Source organism: Abramis brama, assembly GCF_963993115.1.
Source record: "Abramis brama genome assembly, chromosome: 16".
NCBI classification, from domain to species: domain Eukaryota; kingdom Metazoa; phylum Chordata; class Actinopteri; order Cypriniformes; family Leuciscidae; genus Abramis; species Abramis brama.
Window position 1 is genome coordinate 31,544,744 of NC_139978.1, and position 22,977 is coordinate 31,567,720.

The 22,977-nt window shown below is 35.6% G+C and overlaps 1 protein-coding gene across 4 annotated transcripts in view; it reads right to left on the reverse strand.

Moving 5' to 3' along the window:
• The window catches only part of gripap1 (GRIP1 associated protein 1), a 41,891-nt gene extending 19,290 nt beyond the window's left edge, over positions 1–22,601 (reverse strand). For 2 of the 4 annotated variants that reach the window (XM_084087185.1, XM_084087184.1), the window contains exons 1-22: positions 22,352–22,601; positions 21,505–21,571; positions 19,599–19,660; positions 19,368–19,394; positions 19,119–19,226; positions 17,841–17,997; positions 17,596–17,732; positions 16,404–16,452; positions 16,147–16,217; positions 15,633–15,680; positions 15,515–15,546; positions 14,563–14,610; positions 13,204–13,303; positions 12,840–12,917; positions 8,365–8,499; positions 7,931–8,026; positions 6,889–7,101; positions 6,605–6,718; positions 6,244–6,321; positions 5,009–5,104; positions 3,408–3,464; positions 1,724–1,823 (exon numbers count right to left, since the gene is read on the reverse strand). In XM_084087185.1, coding sequence (XP_083943311.1) covers positions 1,724–1,823; positions 3,408–3,464; positions 5,009–5,104; positions 6,244–6,321; positions 6,605–6,718; positions 6,889–7,101; positions 7,931–8,026; positions 8,365–8,499; positions 12,840–12,917; positions 13,204–13,303; positions 14,563–14,610; positions 15,515–15,546; positions 15,633–15,680; positions 16,147–16,217; positions 16,404–16,452; positions 17,596–17,732; positions 17,841–17,997; positions 19,119–19,226; positions 19,368–19,394; positions 19,599–19,660; positions 21,505–21,571; positions 22,352–22,393 — 1,915 coding nt within the window. In that variant the 5' untranslated portion in view covers positions 22,394–22,601. Of the gene's footprint in view, positions 1–1,723; positions 1,824–3,407; positions 3,465–5,008; positions 5,105–6,243; positions 6,322–6,604; positions 6,719–6,888; positions 7,102–7,930; positions 8,027–8,364; positions 8,500–10,530; positions 10,624–12,839; positions 12,918–13,203; positions 13,304–14,562; positions 14,611–15,514; positions 15,547–15,632; positions 15,681–16,146; positions 16,218–16,403; positions 16,453–17,595; positions 17,733–17,840; positions 17,998–19,118; positions 19,227–19,367; positions 19,395–19,598; positions 19,661–21,504; positions 21,572–22,351 lie in introns of all 4 variants that reach the window. The other 2 variants (XM_084087183.1, XM_084087182.1) reach the window with 2 other exon arrangements.
• Positions 22,602–22,977: the final 376 nt, after the last annotated feature.

The window sequence follows — 22,977 nt, forward strand, 5'->3', positions numbered from 1 at the left end:
ATCTTGGACATTTGACAAAGATAAAGCTCCCTACTTTAAAATGTCTGATTCTAAACTTTCTGTACTGCAAACATTAAACATTTAGTTTACTTTAAATTATAAATGGCTCAAAAGAGGAGTGCCCTGGCACTGCCAACAATCTACAGAGAGCAAATGCACATATGCATGGATCTGTAGCACATTTTTAAAGGGGCTCCATCAAATATTTACAGCACTCGCCTCTCCCCTCCTTGTTGTGTGTGGGGTCTATCCCCACAGGAGTTAAAAGTTTTTAAGGAACAAACGAACAAATGTACCCTGAAAAGTTGGGATACTGTATTGATTTTGATTCAGCATTTGACCATTGGACTATTGAGTCGCCCAATATGTGGTCCAAATGTTAAAATCTGATTATAAACACCACAGGGCTAAGGTATTATACCCTGTGGTCATGTCCTGTTAAAATCACCATAATTACCAGTTTCCAAGTAGTAAGCTCATAATTGCAGAAACCATAATTGTAGTAAAATTCGGTCTTGGCGAGTACATGAAACTGTCAATCAGCAGTTGGCCGGTAACATTTTTATGAATTCTTACAACGCAATGTTGTGAAAACATGAACAAACGTAAACACTACTGCATCATCACGAAAGTTTAAGCCTTGCCCATTTAAATATTCAAGCGCAAGACACAAAAGGGAACTGACTGAATAACTTTTGTAAATTTGATAAGGATATAAGTTTAATTTATACAAGACTACGCAAGTTATTTTATGTTTGATTAATACATTTCTGCACCTGAAACTACAGTTAGACCTACCTAAAAAAACACGAATTATTTAATTTGTTTTATTTGCTATTGCATGTAATTTGATTATTTGTTCTTATTTTATCACAGACTGTTTACTTGTCTTTAATAATTTTTTTAATTTATATTAGTTAGCCTAGTAGTTTCAGCTGTGGTATCGAAATTGGAAAAGAGAATTGTGAAAAGAAATTTTAGGAGCACCACAGGAAAAAAAATCCAATACATCCATAGAAGTGCATTTTGCATTTGACAAGTGGCCAGTGGCCATTAACACACCTGCTGTATGCGAGTTCATCATTTGTACTGTGCATTAGGGTATGTGAATAATTGGGTTTGGCAATAATCAGAATAATGAAGCAAATAATCAAAATAATGAAGACTGCATGTAAATGGGAGAGGATTGAGGATTGTGAAAAGTGAGTGTTACATTCCAGAATACAGCCAAAAATCTCCATGATATGCAATAACACCACTGTAATGTGAAGAAAAACTACATTAATGTAATTTGCCTTCTTGGAAAAAACTATTTATAGCCAATGAGCCGATGCAGGAAAGTGAACTGCTCAACATCCCACAGGAACCTGATGCAAGAACAAAGCGGACAGGCTCTTTATAATTCACCTCAGGTGGTAAGAACATGCTTTGGGTTTGTCTCATTTATAGCGATTTACTGTAGGGGTGGAGCCATCTTCATCTGCTGCCTTATTTATGCACAGCGCCGCATTTTTACTTTTACCTGCTTTAAATTGTTCATTCATGCCACCCATGTGTGATGAAACAGCGAATGCAGAGCCCACTGCAGTTTAAATCACCAGAGAGGGTTGTCGACCACTCTAAAAAGCCTTATTCCCTGCATTTACAACTGCTTTATATGGTGATGGAGGAGATATGTCTCAAAATCTTAAGTGTATCACATAGGGACAAAGAAAGTGTTCACCTGTTCGGGTCTTAGTGTTGGTTAAGATCTCCTGTAGCCGCTCCTGGAGCTTATCAGCTCTCTTTCTTTCCAGATGGAGCTGCCTCTTCAAGTCTTTCAGCTGCAGACATAACATGACAGGAATTATTTTGACAGCAGATGGACATTTAGCTTGATAGACATTTAAAAATCCAGTATAAACATTGGCCCCAAAAGTATTTGGACACTTAAGCCACACTTAAAAATGTCTGAATATCACTGTATTACATAATACAATAGCAAACCAAAATATATATACTGTATTGTTCCAAATATAAGACAAGTGTTTTTTTCTTTAAAAAAGTCTAGACTTTTACATGACAATAATACACCCACAACAATAGGGAGTGTCAAACACCTGTAAAACGAGTATGACCCCCCCCGACTGATAAACGCAGCGGTCAAACAACTCTCATTATGCAACCCAAAAAATATGGTGTGACAGAGTGAGAGATGGCGAGCCCAAAAAGGCAGTCTTAAAATGGTAAGAGTCAAATAAAAGCTTATCGCGGTCCTAAAAGCGGCCAATTCGAAGAAATTGACAGGCGAGTGTGTCATTACGTAGCCGAGAGGCTGCCCATAACCAGAGCCGTCAACCAGCTGAAGGCACTGGATATCACCAAAGAGCTGAACATGCCCACCAGCGAGGCCCCTCATTTCTTATTTCAGCTACGTACTGACACACTTGCCTGTCAATTTCTTCTAAGCGGCCGCTTTGATGCAGTGTAAAAATTATGCGGCGTAATGGATTATTATTACGTCGCAGAACAAGTCTTGCCTAGAGCTTGCTCTCCGACTTCAGGGAGAAACTGCTTTCTTTTCAGTGCTATGTGATTGGCCTAAGGGAAAAAAAATAATAATCAGGTAGGTAATGCAGATCAAACACCTTTGTTTTTTGACATGCCAACATCTGTCACTGTACATAAAAAGGTGAGAAATCAGTCATCGTGAAACCTACTGGAAATGAGAAATACAGCTTATTTTTACGGTATGCCATAAAGTGTTTATTTTTAAATATGATTTTTGGTATATTTTTTCAGTATTTACCATATTTTCAACATAAAAATAGGAAAAATATTTTCAAATAAAATAATTTTCTTTATAAAAGACAAGTGGTCCTCAAAAAGACTTTTTCCAAAAGGGATGTATCTTGAAAAGGGGAGGGTCGTCTCATATTCGGAACAACACGATATATTTCACATTAAGTAAACATCCTGTCCATCCATTTTGCCACAGTAGCACTTCAAAAGCTTTTTTGTTTTTGTCAAAAGGTAAAAAGAGGAGAGGATATATGAAATTTCATCCATTTTGTGGCCAAAATCACTCCAAGCAGGAAGGAACTTTCCAGAGGGACAGCATTTGTAACCTAATAAACAGTGTGACTATATAAATAATAAACAATGCCATAGAAAAATTAGATCAAAAACTTTGAGCTAAAGGCATGGACAGCTTTTGGAAATGTCAAACGAGATTCTATTGATGAAACGGCTAAAACGTTAATGACAGCTGATCGACCCTCATCAATGGGAGGTCTGGTTTCAGGTCTGTAGGGCAGAGAGGTGTCCTGCCCATCGCCTGGGACTATTTTAATTCACTTTCTGGGAAATGGAGAGAGGGAAAGCCCTGACTCATCTCTTTTTTTTTTCTGGCTGGATTGCCTACTTACCGCTGAACTACCTTTTTTCTCCAGGATCCTCTGTCCATCCACCGTGTCTTTAATCTCCTGAAATACACACAAAAGATTATTATAGTTCAGCAAATACGTCTTTATTTCAAAATAATTTTCAAATAACTTTTCTGTTTAGTTTGAAATAGTTTTAATTTTTATATATTTTAGACAATAAAAGAGCATATCTGAAGCACTATTCATTTAAAGAGGAACTTCCAGGGTTCGTACACCTTTTCCAAGGTCAAATTTCAAGCACTTTTCAAGCACTTTCCAGGTCCATTTTAAAGCTTTATCCAGCACCTTACACCACCGTAAATTACATACCAATACATAGTCAAAATTATTATTTAGTGCAACTTTTGCCGCTGCGCTGTGGGACGATTACCCGCACGACCAATAAAAACGGGGTATCCAAACAAATCAAAATCAAAATGAAAACACCACCTACTTTTGCTCTGGCCAGCGTAGTGCAAATCACTCTGTATCTGAAGGGCTACATTTTATTTCTCCATTTAATAAACAAACTATTCAGTCAGATAGGTATTTGTTGCGAAAGAAATACATTTACAATTTCAAGCATTTTATCCAAAATGTAAGCACTTTTCAAACCTTGAAAACACAAAATCAAAATTCAAGCATTTTCAAGGATTTCAAGCACTCATATGAACCCTGAAATTCATTTACAGACAAACTTTAGAAATAATGTTATGAGATTAATGTTTTTAATGTTTTTGAAAAAAGTCTCTTATGCTCACCAAGTCTGCATTTGTTTGATCAAAAATACAGTAAAACAGTAATATTGTGGAACATTATCACAATTTAAAGTAACTGTTTTCTATTTTAATATATTTTTAATATATATAGCTGCATTTTCAGCATCATTACTCCAGTCTTTAGTGTCACATGATCCTTCAGAAATCATTTTAATATGATGATCTGGTGCCAAGAAATGTTTCTTCTTATTATTTTAATATTTCTGTGAAATTGTGAAACAGTTTTTGTCAAAATTATTTGATGAATAGAAAATTCAAAAGAACGGCATTTATTTGAAATGGAAATCTTTTGCAACATCATAAAAATGTCTTTACTGTCACTTTTGATCAATTTAATGCATCCTTGCTGAATAAAAGTATTAATTACTTTTAAAAAAAAGAAAAGAAAAAGAAAACTTACTGACCCCAAAATTTTCAACAGTAGTGTATGATGCTTTAAATATCAGTTTTAGTAAACAAGTCTTAGTTATATCATAACAATGACAAAAAGGAAAGTCCTAATAAATCATCCTAAAAATATTCAGATGAGACAAGGAAACACCAATTTTGCAGCTCTGAAAACTAAACATCCCAGAGGAGCTGCAAGCACCAGATGCTCATGCAAAGAACAATCTCATCCTACTGATGAGTCACGAATCGTTCTTGAGTCACATTAAAAATAACTGCTGAGCTCCAGCAATCACACCCCCATAATATCCTCCATATCTTGAGTCATGCTTTATTTAGCATCTTAAAAACACATGGTTCTCGTCACGCTGAAGAACTAAAGCTCCAGCAGAGCCACTAGGAGACCGCCTGAAAAAAGAATGCATTCTGTTCCCACACCTGTTTGAGTTTGCCGACTGTATTGTTGAGATCTTCTCTCTCTTTCTCCATCTCCGCCACTTGCTGTTTGACTGCCTCCACCTCTGCAGCTTTAGCCTGAGAAAGGGCGGAAATATGTTCATTCATTCATTTAAAATGCACAATGGAAAAAAGTTCGGAACAGAATAAACCTTATTTTTTTGTTTAATACATATTCTGGTCTTATTGTGTGTGATTTGTCAGACTTAAAAATGGAAAAAAATGCCCTTTCTTTCTTAAAAATGCCCTTTCTTACTACATTTTTATGGAACAATTTTTTTTTTAAACAAACTGATTCCGAATTGAGGCCCGACTCTTTTTAAAGTCAGATGGACATTGGCTGAGGAAGTAGGGGCGTTGTTTCATGCGATTTGCTCCATATACTTTGTTTCATTATCAGTAGCAATTTTCAGATGTTCTTTTAAAAATTGCAAAGTGGACCCCTTTACGTTGTTGGAAACCTACTGACTAAAATATATATTTCTTTAAAAATATATTTTCAAAAAAAAAGAAAAGTTCAGCTTGAATAAAATGATTTGCAGCCTTTGTTATGTCAGCAGAAACGAAAAGTTCTAAAGAATATAAAATTAGTTCTCAAAATCTTTCATCAAAACAACTTACTCTGCTTCTGAAATAACTTTTCTTTTATGCTGACATAACCAAGGAAGTGCAGGCACGGTAAAAATGATATTAAATGGTAAGATCATATCCAACTTTATACGATCCAATCATATCAAGGTGGATAAAATCAAGTCACACCAGAGATAGACTGGCCATAGAGACCACCAGGACTTTTATTGGTTCAGGTAAGTAGAATCATAAATTAAATGCCATCAAATGTACTCCAGCTACTTTAATGAAAACAAAAGTAATTATATGAGATTTGAACTTGGTATTACATGACCTCATTCTGAAATGCTTAACTTTTGAGCGCCAATGGATGATATACGCATTTCATGCATTTGATAGTTTTTTAAGCTCATTTAGTAAAATTCTATGTACAGCAAGCATCCATCGACTCAATGAGACATGACAGAAAGCCTTCTGATGTGAGGGTTTCTGAGACTTGAATATGTTTGAAGACAACAAATGTGTCATAAAGACAAGATCTGCTATATATAGCTTTACCACTTAATACTTCATCTGCTTTAGCCTACTGTATTCCATTAAGAGTTGTTAAACACACAAATGTGTTTTTATCATCACATACAGTTTACCTGCAGCTGGCCTGAGTGATCTTTCTGTACCCGCTGGATCTCTTCTGCATGGTCCAGTCTGTTCTTTTCCATGGTCTCCTGCTCACAACATCAAAAATATAAATCAATGACACATCAAAGAGTGACCATTTTAAGATTAATGCAACATTTAGCTTTTTTTATATAAAAATAAATCCATTAAAAAATGCTCTTCTTTTCACCTTTTTTGCATTTTAAAGTCTGTAACATGGTAACGACAAAAACAACACTGACATCATGTGGTCAGAATGATACTGATGTACCCAGACGTAAACAACAAAAGACATTTGTTTCCATCTCTGGCATTGCTCTGCAGTGAGAGATGGCTGTAAACACACAGCACCTCGGATTCCTTGAGTCTGCGTTCAAACCAGCCCTTCGTCCCCTCCATAGACTGAACCTGAGCTTTCAGCTCCTCTACATACGGCTGAAGACCCTCCAGCTCTTTGGTACGAGCCTAAAAAAAAAAAAATACAATTGTGAATGGAAATTTAGCAGATCCTTTTTGCCCAAAGTACACTTTGTACAGAGACAATCCAACTGGAGCAACCTGAGGTTAAGTGCTTTATTGAAAGTTCATGTCTCGACCTACAAACTTTCAATTACGGGCCAAGAAAGGTTCCTTACTTTCTCATCTCGTAGCTGTGAGCGGATCTCCTCTTCCATGCGGTTCTTGTCCTCGTGGAGGCCGCGGAGCTCCTTCTCGTAGCGTCCCCTGATGCTCAGCACCTCCTTCTCATGCTGCAAACGCACGTTCCCGAGTTCCTCTTTTTGCCGAGATTTCTCCTGTGCAATCTCTATGGCCAGTTCATCCAGCATGACCTTACGCTTATCTGCAGTCTGACAGGACAGTGTGGCATTTAGTTTTAAATAAAATGTGGCGGTTTCAAAGGTCCAGTCATTATCAAGATTCATTCATATATTTTCTTAAAGCATAAAACTTTTCATAAAAAAAGGCACTATCTTCTTCAAACACTGGTATTCAGAAAATGTGTATTTAGACAGATATAAATCTTAATTTATTCCTTAATATAAAGAATGCTATAGACAAGCTTGAATTTAAAGAGGTCCTATTATGCTTTTTTTTGTTTTGTTACATTTTCACCTTTCTTTTGTGTGTAACGTTGCCGTTTCAGCATGAAAAAGGTCTGCAAATTTTCAAAGTCACTCCAAAGGCATTTATTTTCAAACTGCCCCCCAAAATCATTTTTCATCCTCATTTAACATTAAGATTTTTTTTTAGTGATATTGTTTTCATGATAATAAATCAGGATGATTTACATTATTGTAGCAAAATAAGCCTGATTAAAACAAATGGTCGGAAAGACAGAGATAAATGATCATGTAAAAGTGGTTAGGAGCAAGAAACATTGACTAACATTACAGATTTTAGAGGGAAGAAGAAGAAAAAGTGCACAAAAAGAGGCGAATCTTCCAGAGCCCATTTGCGTCTAAATCCGATTTGACATTAATAAAGTCATTATGATGGTCAAAAGATCAGAGTATTAACTGATGGAAGAACGAGCAGAGTGTACTGACTCACTAAAGAAGCTTAAATGACGTGAGATGGTGAGTGCATCAAACGTTTAACTACTTTCACCTGCTGCAGTGGGAATTTACTGAATTGTGAAAGGATCAGAAGCTAAAATAGGGGGTTTGTGTGTATCACCTTTCTGGCCTCCTCTAACTCCTGCTGTAGCTTGTCCTTCTCCAGACCAAGTTCAGTGAGCTGCTCCAGAAGTCGACTATTCGCTCGGTTTGACTCCTGATCACCAAGAAGTTGTTAAATCATTTTTATGTATAATCTGAATGCAAATGCAACATTTTTTACTGTGTTTAACTATATTAAAACGGAATTGCTGAAGTAATGAAAGTACTTTTAGCATTTAAAGAAAGAAAAAAAAGGACTTTCTCAATCTCCAAAACGATTGGACTTTTCTGCAGTGGGCAGGGAAAAATAATATTAACTAATAATATTATAGCCTATTATGCTTCCTATCCAATCCAATAGCATTTTACACAGAAATACAATGTTTAATTGTTGCCTTTCTACGTTGAAATGCCTTTCTACGTTGTTTAAAAATTGAACGGGTACCAAAATACCTGTAGCTGTGAGTTGAGATCATCTCTCTGCGCCAGGAAGCTCTCCTGTTCTGTACGTCTCTGCTGAAGCTCTGCGTTGAGAGCCAGATTTTGCTCTCTCAACAAATTCAGTTCCTGAGTCTTCACTGTTTGGATCTGTGAAAAACACACTGAGTTTCAGATATTTAAAGAACCAAGGACAAATGAATGAAGTCTGCCTCAGTCTATCAGCGAGAAAAAGCCAACAGAAGACAAAAGAAGGGTTATGAAGGAGTGGAAAGAGCTTAACACCAGAGAACAGCTGAAAAATGCAATTCAGCACAATGCAGAATCCAATATCAATATAAATGTACCCATGAGTGCTTTCAAGCTAAATATAAACCTTCATGCATGATGCAATATACATACATGTACGGATGCATGTATGTGTGAACATATAAACAAAATATCTAGGCTAGCACAAGTACTACATGCATATTAGACATGGAAAAGTTTTCAAAACCTCAATCAGGGTTAAAGTGCAGTGGAAGTCCTGCCAAATAAACCTTATGCTTCCTTAGAGTACAAATTAAATTATTCATATTTATTTAAATATTAATATTTAGCCATTGCTCACAATGGGTAATGGGTTGTATTCCCAGGAAGTGCACATAGAAATGCTAATATACCTTGAATACATTGCAAGTTACTTTGGATAAAAAATAAATAAGCATAATTAGTTTGGCTGGTGAGCAATCAACTAAAACAGTATTAACCAGTGCTGATTATATGTAATCTGGATAACACAAACAGATTCCAAAATGTATATACTTGTAATTATATTACGTTTTAAAATACTCATAATCAGACTACAGACACATTTTTATTAGTTAAATGATTACTTAATACTCACAAAATGGCAGTAAATTATTCATAATTTATTGAATTTTTTCCTTTTAAATTTTCATTTCTAAAACAGCCTATTGCTTATGTATGTTCAGAAAGTCTTCTAGTTTTGTGGAATTACACAAGTCAGAGGCCACACAGCATTAACAACATTACAACACACACAGCATTTTTGTGTTTTATTTTAATTGTTTTACATTTTTATGATTTAATTCATTATTACCTTTTCATAAACTTACAAACCCCCTGCAGTTCCTTCAAAAACCCCAGTTTGGGAAACCCTGATGTAGTGTAGTGTAATGTTTAATGCACTTCATTTGTTGATGACAATTTTTCAACAATCTTTTGTTTTTCACTTTGTATTTCTATATCAATATAGTACAAGATTATCCTATTCAAATCTGTGATAAACAAGTTAAGGCTAAGAGTAAGGTCCAAAGTAATCTAAAAGTAGTCAAATTATATTATCTATAATGTAATAAGTAATATTGTGTAGCAGAGCCAATATCTGAATCATATTATTTGTAACTGTATTTGGATAAATCCAGAAGTGGGCAGGGCTTTAACCGGAAGTTTGTGAAGTTACACGGGAAGACCGTTTTAAATGCAATTATGTTCCCTTCAGTTTTCATTTAACAAATAAGACTTGTATAGCAAATTCTTTTTTATTATAATTATAAAATGCATTGAAATATCTATACAATAATACTAAATGATAAATAATAGTTGAATTCATTATTCATTTTGAAGCCACTATATCCATGCCTTTCCCAATAAAGTATTCGGCTTCGAATACTTCCCAATTACTAACTACAGTTTTGTAATTTGTATTCAGTAATGGACTATACTTTGTAAGTAATCTAATCAGCAATGGGTAAGCACAGTATTTAAATATGACTGGTTACTTATAACTTCTGTTTTAAGTTTTCACACCACCATACTTCCATAAGACACTAGTCACACGGTCTGAATTTGTGACTAGAAATTACAACAGAAAAACAAGATCTTAAAGCAAAACAATGTATCTATATGAACCACCACGATTGTCATTTAAATATTGACACTTTTTTTAAGAGAAGAAATTAGAAGAAAGTATGGCATCAAACAAACTGGCGTAAACTGAAAGTGATTTGTACATAGGCAATAGCATTAAAGCTGGTGAAAGTGGCATTAGTACATGTGTATTTTAACAGTAAATGGTACAAAGAGCATGTGTGTTAGACCAGACATGGTCATTGAGTTAAGAGGATGCAGGAACTGGGGTTGATGAAGGTCGTGATGCTGTATATCATGGTCAGGTACCTGTTCTAGGGCTGCTAGATTTGTCCTGAGAGCATCGTTCTCACTCAGCATGCCCTCCACCTGCTCCTGACTGACCGCGCTCTGACACGCTACCTGTAGCTCCGCCCAAACAAAACCACCCCACGAGAGAGAGAGAGAAAAGAATAAAGCAGAACATAAAGATGAAAGAACGAAAGAATAAAGAACAAAGGAAATATTGAATGAAAGAACAAGAGTACAAAGAAAGAATGAAAACATAAAATAAATAAACCGAAAAAAATTAAAGAAAATTACAATGAATGAAATAAATAAAATATTTAAAAAAAATAATAATATTTGAAAAATACAAAATATGAATGTAATAAATAGAATAAACAAACAATTGAACAAATAAGAGAATGAATTTTTTTTTTATAACGTAAAAAAGAATGAAATAATGAACAAAATAAAAATAATAAGAATAGGAATATTTTATATAAAAAATACAGAATAACAAACAAAAAGAAAAAGCATGAAAGAATACAGAAAAAAAAAATCAAATGAACAAAAAATATAAAAAAAATTATGAAAAAAAGTTTAAAAAAAAATCATGAACAAGAAACAACAGCAGGGGATTGTAGGGGGAGTGTTGAAGATGAATTCAGAAAGAATAAAAAAACCCAAGGGGGTGAACAAGGGCAAGAGATACAGAAAGAAGAACGCCCAAAACAAGTGAAAAGAAGAGAGAAGAAAACAGGCCACGTTAGAAACTCCACATCAAACAGAAGAGACCCAGTCAAGCAGTTCTGAATGGAAAAACAGAATAGGGAGGTTCTTCATCCTTATCTGCTTGTTGCACATTAGAGGTAGCTGTTTAATTAAGATTTGTGACCTCATGGAGGAAGTGAAAGACATTTGTGGTGGCGGGCCGACAGCGTTATAAGAGGGGCCCTTCCCTCAGGGGCCCCTGCAGAGCGTGTGTGCCCCTCAGCCACCGGCACTGAGCCCCACTAATCCTTAATTACTCCGCTGATCCTAGCACCATCGTCCATAAATGCTCAATTAAACAGACTGCTCTCTGGGTAATTATAAACTTCACCAACTTCTCCTTAAGCACAAAGAGTTTGCTATCAGCAGAAAGACCGGTGGGTCACAGTAAAGATGTCTTCCAGTTCAGGGATAGTTTACTCAAAAATTAACTCTGACTAATTAATTAATGAAAGTGAAGCCCCCAAAAAATGTAAAACTATATTTCAAGTCTTTTGAATTCAGATTTAATTACTTTGAGACATATTAGTTGAAATGTTTGCCCTCCAAGAGTTGCAAAAAACATTCATGAATATTTAAATATACTGCACTCCAGGTTCAAAGTCAATTAAAATAAAAAGCTATGAGTGAATATGAAGAAGTGTGATTGGCATTCAAAAGCTGCACCTGAGGGGAAGATTATTAATGAATGACCAATTGACCACTTTTTGAATTTCAGTCTGTTCCTCTCACAGAGTTATCATGCGACTCTAGAAATCTCTGAATATAGAGCAAAAGTCTTCATTCACTTTCACTGGATTGAGAAAAAGCACCCAGGACATTCTGCTAAACTTCTCCTGTCGAGTTCCACAGAAGAAAGAACGTCATACAGGTCTGGAATGAAATGAATTTTTCTTTCTGGTTGAACTAACTGGATAACTAATTTTAAGACTGAAAAGCGAAGCTAAACTGCATTTTGAAACAGCTGAGAACGAAAACAGCTAAATAATCATAAAACTGCCTCCTGCCATTTAAAAAAACAAAGTCCAATTTTCATTATCTGATTTTTTTAAGCTGAACAATAAAAAGTGTGTTCCACACCGATAACAACACCCACATGAGCCTTTTATGGTTTATTTAATTGAATCTGTAGGACCCATTATCATTAAAATCACACTCAATTTATGCAGATTAATTGTCTGCTTTCTCTCTTTTATAAACCTGTTAGTAAACAGCCAACCAGCAGAAGGGGAAAATTGCAGATTAGTTCTCTGGAGATGAAATAACGACCATCTGTGATGGAATAAACTTTAAAAGAAATGCTAAATGAACATATTAGCCAACTATTAATCTTCTGTATTCTTCCTTTCAGTGCCTTTGGCGATGTTTGGAATTAAATCCTAGCACAATCTGCAGTGTGAATTGTATACTACACTACAGTATGCTATGCTGAACATTTCAAACGGTGACATGCAACATCGTTGTCACATGACCATCTCAGAAATGAATGTTTATTTACAAAAAAAGACAGTAGCATACCACCAACCTAAACATATCTAAAACTAAACAGGTTTGCTGATCATGTAAAAGGAGGACACAGCTACCTGATCTTTGAGCGCATGGATGGCCATCTCATGCTCTTTCTGTTTGCTCTGCAACTGCTCCTTCAGTTCAGTGACGTTCTGAAATCACACACACAATCCGTCAGGCAGGACGATTCGATGCATTTTTAGTATGACAGTGATGGATGCAGCAGTGTGTCTACAGTCCATTATTTCCTGCAGATGTGCCTCAGTGCAAGAGTCTAATGCTGAAGCACTGACTACAGTCTTCAGACCACTCCCAAGGGTTTGCAAATGTTTATCATCATACTCCCTTAGTGGCCGTTTATCGATTGCCCTCTGCGATGTGCAACAAATGACCTTTAATATTGAAGAATTTGGCAGGGCGGGCCTGAGCGGATCTCACCTGGTTGGCGGCCGTTAAATCTGCCTGCAATTTCTGCACACGAAGGTTTATGGATTTGAGCTCCTCCTCTTTCCTCTGTTGGATCTCATCGATTTTAGTCCTGTAGAAACAAACACATTATATGCTATCAGGGGTTTGATGTGAATAATGTGTGGTGGTGTCTATTTTCAGGTATTGTGAAATGAATACCAAAATAAAACAGAAAATTCCACTGGAAAAAAAAAACATTACAGGAGAGAATAAATGACATCATGGGAACAGATGTAATATAGAATTGGGTTCCAGGAGTAAAAATGCCATTCAAAATTCTCACAGTGAAATACATGTTTAGCATTTAAAAAATAAATTAACAGTGAACTCTAAAGGCTTCTAATTTTGTTTTGTAGGTCTCCAACAAAAGGTCTATATTAGGACTGCCCAATCCTGTTCCTGTAGTTCTACAGTATCTTCCTGCAAAGTTCATCTCCAACCCTGATCAAACACAAATGAACCAGATAGATACGATCTTCAGGAGCACTTGATAATTACAGACAGGTGTGTTGGATTAGGGTAGGATCTGATTCTGAACTCTGCAGATAGGCATATCTCTAGGAAGAGGATTGGACACTTCTGGTCTACATGCATCCAAGGTAAAAAAAAAAAAAACACTTCTCATAATAGACTGCAGCATCACCTCTTTTCTCACAATGTCTGAAACAGTTTGATAAAGGATTCGGTCTCTATGAGCCTACTCTGCTCTGATTGGTCAGATTGCTCGGTCTGTTGTGATTGGTCTACTGCTTACAGCGCATGTCAAATAAACGAAACACCCAATTTCAGCTCAGGAGGCTTCCTCAGAAACACAGTTACATGAACGGTAATGATGGTGTCAGTTTTACCATATCAATTAAATCCCAAGTCCTCATCATTTTGCAGCAACAAAACAGCGTCTTGTTGACATGTCGACAACACGAACCAAACTCTCCCAGCCCTCAGTTACAACTACAGTGTTTGGGGGCAGGTTAAAGTAGCCGTTGTTTGTGGGCAGCCAATGAAGATCATAGGCTGGGATTATGCAAATTAGTTACATACATAGGTTCATACAGGAACTAAGACTAGAATTACTGATGAGTCGTTTCAAGCAGTTCAGAATAGTTTCTTTCATTTGGGAGACAATAACTCCATTTATTGTGCACTTTGATCTTTGAAACTTTGCAGACCTTTTGCATTCACAGCTATATTACACACTACATGAAAGGTAATGTCCAAAAAAAGGACACAAAAAACATAAATGGCAAATACATTTCCAGAGCTCAAGGTGCTAAAAAGCGGGCAGTCCCTGTCACAAAATAACTGCTCTGCTGGGTTTGTCTTTCTCACCTGCTGTCATTGTAAAGTGCTTCCTTCTCAACTTGTAGCCGCTGGAAGCTGTAAGAGAAGCATAAAGAGAGTTGAATCCTTATTGGCCCTAAAAAACCCTACACAGCAGTGATAAATAACAGGCAGGATCTCCTGTGTTGACCAGAGGGATGCAGAGAGGAGGCAGTCTGTGCTGATACAGCAGTCTACAGTGAGTGCCAGCACAAGTTCACATTCAGACTCATTACACTGACACTGACGCTAGGCCACAGCTGAGTTACCACAGCACCTGGGATGGAACGCTAAGGGATGATGTCATCATCATTACTGCACAGAGGAAGAGTGTATCGTGGACTTGAGTTAAATGGAGGATTGAAAGTCATTTATCTTGTGCGTCAGAAGATAAGGTGTTCAAATGGAACATTGTCCATTTAAACTGTCTTTAACTTTCATTCTTCCATATTTCAGCAGGTTTCACATGAAATCAATCTATCACTGCCTTCAATTAATCATCGCTAGTTGCAGTCTTACACAGCTTCAAAGGTGCACTCAGTCATTTTCCCCTCAATAAAAAAAACGACCCTAAAGAAATGAATATTACTTTTAAAAACTATATGTAAGAAATGCAAAGTGACACAAAAAATGAAGCAAAATAGTCTTAATTTTAAAAAGAATGAATATATGTCTGAATATATTAAGTGAATTTTGGGCCATAAAGACATGTTTAATTTCCAGTTTTGTATTATGTACATTAAATGTACTTAAAGGGATAGTTCACCCAAAAATGAAAATTCAGTCATTATTAACTCACCCGTGTCATTCTAATGCCACATGACCTTTTTTTTTTTCTATCTTTAGAACACAAAAGGAGAAATAAAAAATACGTTTCATTTTTGGATGAACTATCCCTTTAATATGAAAGAGCTGAACACATAATATTAAAAAATAAAGCATAGAAGTGACTAGCACTTACCTCTCTTGTTTTTTCTTCAACTTATCAGACAGCTAATAATAAAAAAAACACAATACATTATCACTTGTCATTTTTATCATCGAGCACACATACTATCTGAAACACTTGTAACACTAACTTTAGCATTTTCTTCTTGTAGTTTTGTGATGCCTGTCTGTTTGGACATCTGAAAATGAAAAGAAATACATTAAAACAAGAAAAGTCTTTTGTATGAGGGATAAACATAAACATAAAAATAGAAAAAGAATCAGTTTGATCTATGAAAAAGTGAATAATCAAAGTCGGATAAATTAGCTCAAAATACAATATTTAATGCATGATAAATGTAATTTATTATATGATGATAAAACTGAAAAAAAAAAGTTTTTTTATTTTCTTTTATCCAACCTTCCAAAACATTCTATTATCTGCCTCTGGGAAAACATTTTAAACATGTAAACCTCCAAAAAGGACGTTTCATCATAGATGTGGAAGTATTTTCTGGTGCAAGGTGAGAATAAATGTCTCCAAAATTAGCACCCATGGTGAGGGTAAAAATATACACTCATCAGCAAAATGAATCGTAGCATTCAGTCCTTTTGTCTGTTTTCTGCTGTCCTGGGTATTTAGAGGGTAAAACTGATGTTTTTTACCTCTAGTGTCTGGAGTTGTTCCCTCAGTAAGCATTTCTCCTCCATTTCCGTTTGAAGCTTTAATGCCACCTCTGAAACCCAGCATTAAAATATCTTGAGTTGGAGAAGTGTTCAACTGATGCTCAATCAAAGTCATACCATTGTGCTGCTATTTGAAGATCCATAACACAACCTTCCTTGGTTCTACTCCGTTAACTCTTAAGTGGGTTTGATAAGGTCACAACTTTAAAAGGAAGTTGTCAGAAAGATGTACTCACCGCTCAGTTCATTATCTCGCTGTTCCGGTTTGACGCGTTGCACTTCGGCCTACAGAACAGAAAGAGACAAAAAAATAAAAAATACACTGTAAAATTGAACTCTTGTTCACAAAGGATTTTAACAGCAGGTTCTGCAAAGTGGCAAGATATATAAAACCCCAGTAAATGCAGAAATCACTTGATCACAAGCTGATTTTCTACACCAAACCAAACCAAAAACACAATGCAAATTAAAATAAACCCAATTACTTATTTAATAAATGTTTCCAGACTTATTGTAAATGATGCAAGTTATTCTTCACTGCCCTGCTCTCTCACTTTTTTAATGCAAAAATGTGTTTTGTGTGAACAGACCCTTATACAACTTTTCTGCTGATTTAAATCAAGGACATGCAGGCTGGGAAAAAACATTAACCAAAAACATCATAACCTAATTTTCGTCATTCAATCAAATCATGAAGGATAAAATAAAGTCCCATTCTACATCATCTCCTGCTGGATATTCTGTTTCACTTTGAAATTGCACCACATTAAGTTAAAATCAGTTGGGAATGTTTAAAAAAAAGTTACAAAACTATTTAAAGAATAACCGCTTGGCAGCAGCCCTCATTTTATCAAATTTGGTAATGCTAATGAATGGGGTGTGGTTGTCTAACACTAGACTCCAGTTCACTGTCCTTCCATTCCCTTTATCTTTACAGGGCTGATCTCACAGAAAAAGCTGATGGTGGTGTCTCTGCTGTGTCTGGCCACAGTTCACCCAGCATCTGTAGCCCCTGCATTAAACATGCCCTCAGTGAACTCCAACACACTCCTCCAGATGAAAAGTGCAGCACTGCGTAGCTGAATAATTAATTCGCTCTGAAACTGTTAGGATACCCTGACTGCAACTTGTTTACCTAAACTCAAACTTGAATTTTAGAAAGTTGCTTAAGTATATCCAACAGTTCAAACCTTCAAAACTGTCACAAACACAACGAGACACATGACAATCACACTCGCTTGCAAAGTAAAAAGAAAAAAAGAGTCATCAGAGAGTTCTGGTTTTGCTGCACTGTGACATGGACATGGTGTAATTATTATCCCATCAGAAGCTGTGGACATTTAATTTTTATAGGTTCTCTCATTCAAAACCTCCACTGTATGGAACAGCATCCCAACCCTGATGAGATTGAAACCTATTATCTGTTACCTGATCAATCTGATCATTTCGCGAAACAGAAGGTTCATCACTGTGACCGCTGGCATCTGATTGGACACCATTAGTGCCGGCCGTTCCATCGATGAGCGCTGCTTTTCCATCAGTAACATCTGCACGCTCTAGAAGAGCTGCATTGACACACACAGAATACTATAATCAATCCCGATTCATAATTCTTATCCTAAAGTGTTTGTGAGGAAAAATGTATAAGGACTGTATGCATGAGCTCCTCTCACCTGTCAATTTCTTCTGCAGGGCAGAGTTTTCAGCCTGAAGGCGCAGGAGCTCAGCATCCACTGGAACAGAGGCGGGATTGGAGACGGGTCTTTCCAACCCTTGACCCTCCCTTAATCCTCGATTCTCCAACTCTAACTGCTCAATCTGGGAACATAACTACACCAACACACAGCAACCGATTAGAAAACAGAAAAATAAAAACTCAACTGATTCTGGTGTGACATCACATAATGGGCACAAAGGTAGAGACTCTGTTTGTGTTGTGTTCAACGCAAGTAACACTATTTAAAAGTTTAGGACCAGTAAGGACCAGTACTTAGGACCAGTAAAGGAATTCATATTTTTCTTCAGCAAGGATGCATTGAACTGACAGTAAAATTACATTAAAGTGAGAGCAAAGACATTTACAATGTTACAAAATATTCTTTCTTTTTTTAAATAAATGCTTTTCTTTTGAACTTTCTATACATCAAAGAATCAAGAAAAACGGTTTTCACAAAAATATTTAACTGTTTTCAACATTAATAGTAAAAAGAAATGTTACTTCAGCAATAAATTAGCATATTAGAATGATTTCTGAAGGATCATATGACACTGAAAATTCCTGCTTTGATCACAGGAATAAATTAAATTTATAAATATATGAAAATAGAAAACATAATATTAAACAATAATAATATTTCACAATATTACTATATTTTTTCATTAAATAAATGCAGTAAGAAACTTATCTGACCCTAAACAGTCTTTCATGAAAAAAAGAGAGCTAGTTGAGCTGTAAAGTTGTCTAAATTGTCCCATTAGCCATGTGACTACTGTGTGAGGCGAATGAAGTTCTGGTCATCCACCTTATTTTCAATGTAAGATTGAGAGCTGGCATTTGTAAATTGAATGTGCAAAGGCTTCAAGATCCCCTTCCAGTTATTTTGAGCTGTACAAAACAGCTTGTTATGCTGCTTGATATTGCAAACAGGTATTTGTCACCACATTATTTTAATGTATTGTCATAATTCTAAACACACTGGTTTGTAGCGTAAATAGTTATACTGTTTACTGCACTTTGTCATTCTCCTAGTTATTTATTTACCTATAGCGGCTAATGAATCAGAAATCACATTACTTCATTGTTGCAAAATAAGGTGATAGATTACTGTATTTCATTACTAATTGCTATGAGTGTGAGCAATACGTTTCTGGTATACTTGTGCATAAGTTGTCTGGGTTCACATGCTCATGTTCATGACAATAATGTTCAATAATGTGTATGTGCTCAGCACCTTGGACAGCTCTTGCATAAGGGTGCTGTTCTGCAGCCTGAAGTCATCTTCCTGACTGTGTAACTTGCCCTGAAGCATTTCATTCTCACTGAGTAAGGCATCTACCTCCTGAAAAAGAGAGAATAATACAGCACGGATACCAGACAGGGATTTTTCACATACTACTCTCTCTGGATATCATATCATTGCATTTGTATTCACAGCATTTATTGTCAAAAATCAAAAGCTGATTTTCAGAAGAAATCTCACCTGTGCTTTCTTGCTCTTGTTCAAAGCCTAAGGGTGAAAATGAAGAAAACATTATCTAAACTAAACTGTTAGCTAAAACAGAATTTCATTAGACTTCATTAGCGAATAGACAACTTCTTTCAATATGACAACATACACAAGATGAGGAAACAATGACTGCACTTTGAATATTTTTCAAATTGACCTTTATCACATGGCAATGACCTGCCGGAAAATCAAGGTAAACATTACCTTCTGTGCTTTGATATAGTCTTTCTCTAAGTTCGAGGTCTTCTGACGGACACTGTTGAGCTCTGTAATACAGAATACGAGGTTAACATACAAAATGATACACATATACTTGCATTTATCACTTTTGACAGACAGCTGCACAAGCATAAACTGCTAAGGCATTTTGTTAATAGTAATTAACAGGACTGTATAATATTTAGTCAACATAATGCCCTGCATATTTGAAATTCATGTTTTCTTAGAGAACACTGATAAGTGTTCACTGATGACCAGGTGAGGATAAGTCATTCATAAGATCTTACAAATTAAAGCAAATCTAAGCTTACAGGTCATACGATCTTTAAACTAATATGAGTTGATATAACATTTGTTGATCCAATAAGTAGTGATGGCAATTTCAAAGGAGTTGAATTTTCAAACTTCATGAGGAGTCACTGAGAACCAATGAACAAGTGTCTGTGAGTTTTACCTGATCTCTGATCAGTTTTATACCTTTGTAGACGTTTAAATTAGACATTAGTATAATTAAAATGAATAATAGTTAATAGTCTCTTATTGGCCTGTTAGCTGAGCCATTCATAGAACAAACAAAACAAACCCTGACAATTGATAATAGAACATACACACTTGATAATCTTATTAGATGATTAGATAATTGCATTTGAGAGATATTACTTTCAAAAAAAATTTGCAATAGATTTGTAAAAGGTGTTTTTATGCATGTTTGGCCTGGGTTTTTGTTGCATTTACACTGTTCTGACCACTAAGGGTGGAGACGGGTTTCGGATTGTTTCAGAGCCTCGACACAATATGGCACATTTTCTTCAACTGTTTCAGTGTTCAACGAAGCCTCGATCTGCCCACCACTACCAATAAGCAGTTTTCAAAACAGTAAATAAGAAGTAGTGCTGAAAAGCCATACATTTTAGTTTCCATACATTTTGCAGTTGTTGTTTTCAAATGTTCTTGCATTTCATAACTGTCAAAGGTTTATTCCATAATTTTAATTGAGTATATGTATCCTGGAACTGCATATAAAATAAATGGGGGGAAATTAATAAATACCAATAGTGGAACATTTCAATTATCATTTCTTAAAATGTAGCATCATTTAAGTCTAAAGCAGGGATTCCCAAACACTTTTGCCAGTGAAAACCCTTTGACCTTAAATTATTTATATATAAGCTTATATATCAATAATTTAACGACACATTTCCATTTCATGATTCTCTATTCTAATCACATGGTCACATAACATACCTATTTCAATTTTTAATATTATATTTCAAATATATTTTTTTTAGTAAGTGTTTTATTTGTGTTTTTATTTTTAATTCTTTATTGATTTTAATTTTACATTTTTATTATTTATTATTTAATTACTAGCTTTTTTACCAACTCAAGAAACCTGCGCATTTTGGGAAATCCTGGTCTAAAGGATTGAGATATTCTCTAAATATTTAGTTCATATATTAGTTCACATTTTCACACCAAGTTTAATCATTAGTAGTTCATTCATATATTGTAACTTAGTGCCATCTATACTTAAACCGGACTTACAACTGGTGCAACCGGCCTCGGGCTACTCAGAATTGGTTAACAGAATTAGAATGCCTATCTTTATATATTTCTACCTCCTTCACATGTTCAATTATTAAATAATTTCGTACATCTGATTGTGCTTCCAGCTGTCAAAAAGGTTCATTCTCAGACATTTTTTTGACATTTAAATCGGCAAAATACAGCACTACAAATAACCACAGAAAATGTTAAAAGGTTCAGTGGAATAGGTGCAATACTACACCTGATTTTAATAACAAATTGCAATCTGCCATATTAATGACGCAGACAGGTCAGCTGGTCTGTCTTGAATAAGTAAAGGTGTAGGTTTACATTCTCTACTCACCAGCTGTATTTTTTCGCAGCTCATCAGATAGTTGGTAGTTCTGTGTTCTCAGCTCCAAGAGCTGAGCCTGACCAAACGCATTAAAAGAGTTAAACAGAGCAAAAGATTGTTTACTGAGGTTAACAGGGCATTTAATTAATGTACATATTATTGATTATTGTAAAACAGAAATTATGACAACACATCATCATAAAATGCAAATCTTTTTATGCAATGAATCACGTTAATGCAGTTATTTACAAAGTGTATTTACATAATGGAAACATTTAATAAAAGAGTCTGGTTGTTATAAAACTGAATATTAAATGCTTCTGGAATTGTAAACAAAAGAATGTTAGCGCAAAACAACAGGGATATAATATTTAACATCTCAACATTCACTCGAAACACATCTCCAAAACTAAATCTATCATTTTCAAACCCCTTAGTTGTGTAGAAAAGCAATATTAACTGCAGTTTGACGTGCTAACGGTCATTAATTACAGGTTAGCATGCTAACAAGCTAAACACATTTGTATTGTGTGTCACAAACTCATCATATATATACTTCATTCCATGTCATTTCAACAAATATCCGTTTCATTAGCCAAACTATTACATGCATTAATGAAAAATATCGTAATTGTCAATTAAACTATTTTCGACCTCATAACAGTTAGCTTGGGAGGTTAACGGCTACAGCTAACAGAGTCCCAATCCGCTCAGATGAATGTCAACTTCAGCCATAAAATATACCCGTTTACACATATTACCACCGAAAATCAATTTTGAACACATTAAAGATCTCGTATGTGGAATAAAGATTGTGGTAGATGTCAAATCCTAGCGCAAATAAAGATATTTGTACCTGCATACGGTGGAACTCCTCCTCTGACAGTGCTTGCGCCATCTTCACTACAGCAAAACACTGCTGGGCAGAATAAAACTCTCTCTATCTGCTATTATGTTGTTTTCTGACAGCTTTGTATTACCGAAATAATTGTCATTCTGTTAAGTTGAAGGTTAAGCTGCAGCTTTCTGATGTCGCCCATTTAAACGCATTGGCTTGCTAAGAGAAAAACGCCACCATGAGTAATGACTGCGCCTGTCCTGAAGATGGCGCACTCAGACAACGTATTCACTGATGTAGTTCTGGGGACGGGTGTCAAACACATACATAGTGAGCGGACTACCTCGGCGGCGCCCTATTGTGCTCATTTGTCACAAATTATTTATAGATATTGACAGATCAAGCACTCACATAGATGAATGAATACTGCATGAATGATTTTATGCTCTTTTTGTCACCACAGTCAAAGAGACAATCAACGGTTTTGACAAAATAACCAGGTTAACATCTCTTGGTTGTGGCAGAGAATGAAGAAGAAAAGCATATGTTTCTGTCAAATGACTACTGTTGCAGAACACATAACAGAAACCCAATGCTCTGATAAGGTTTGTAAGTCAATGAACTTTACTGTAGGCTATCTGTAG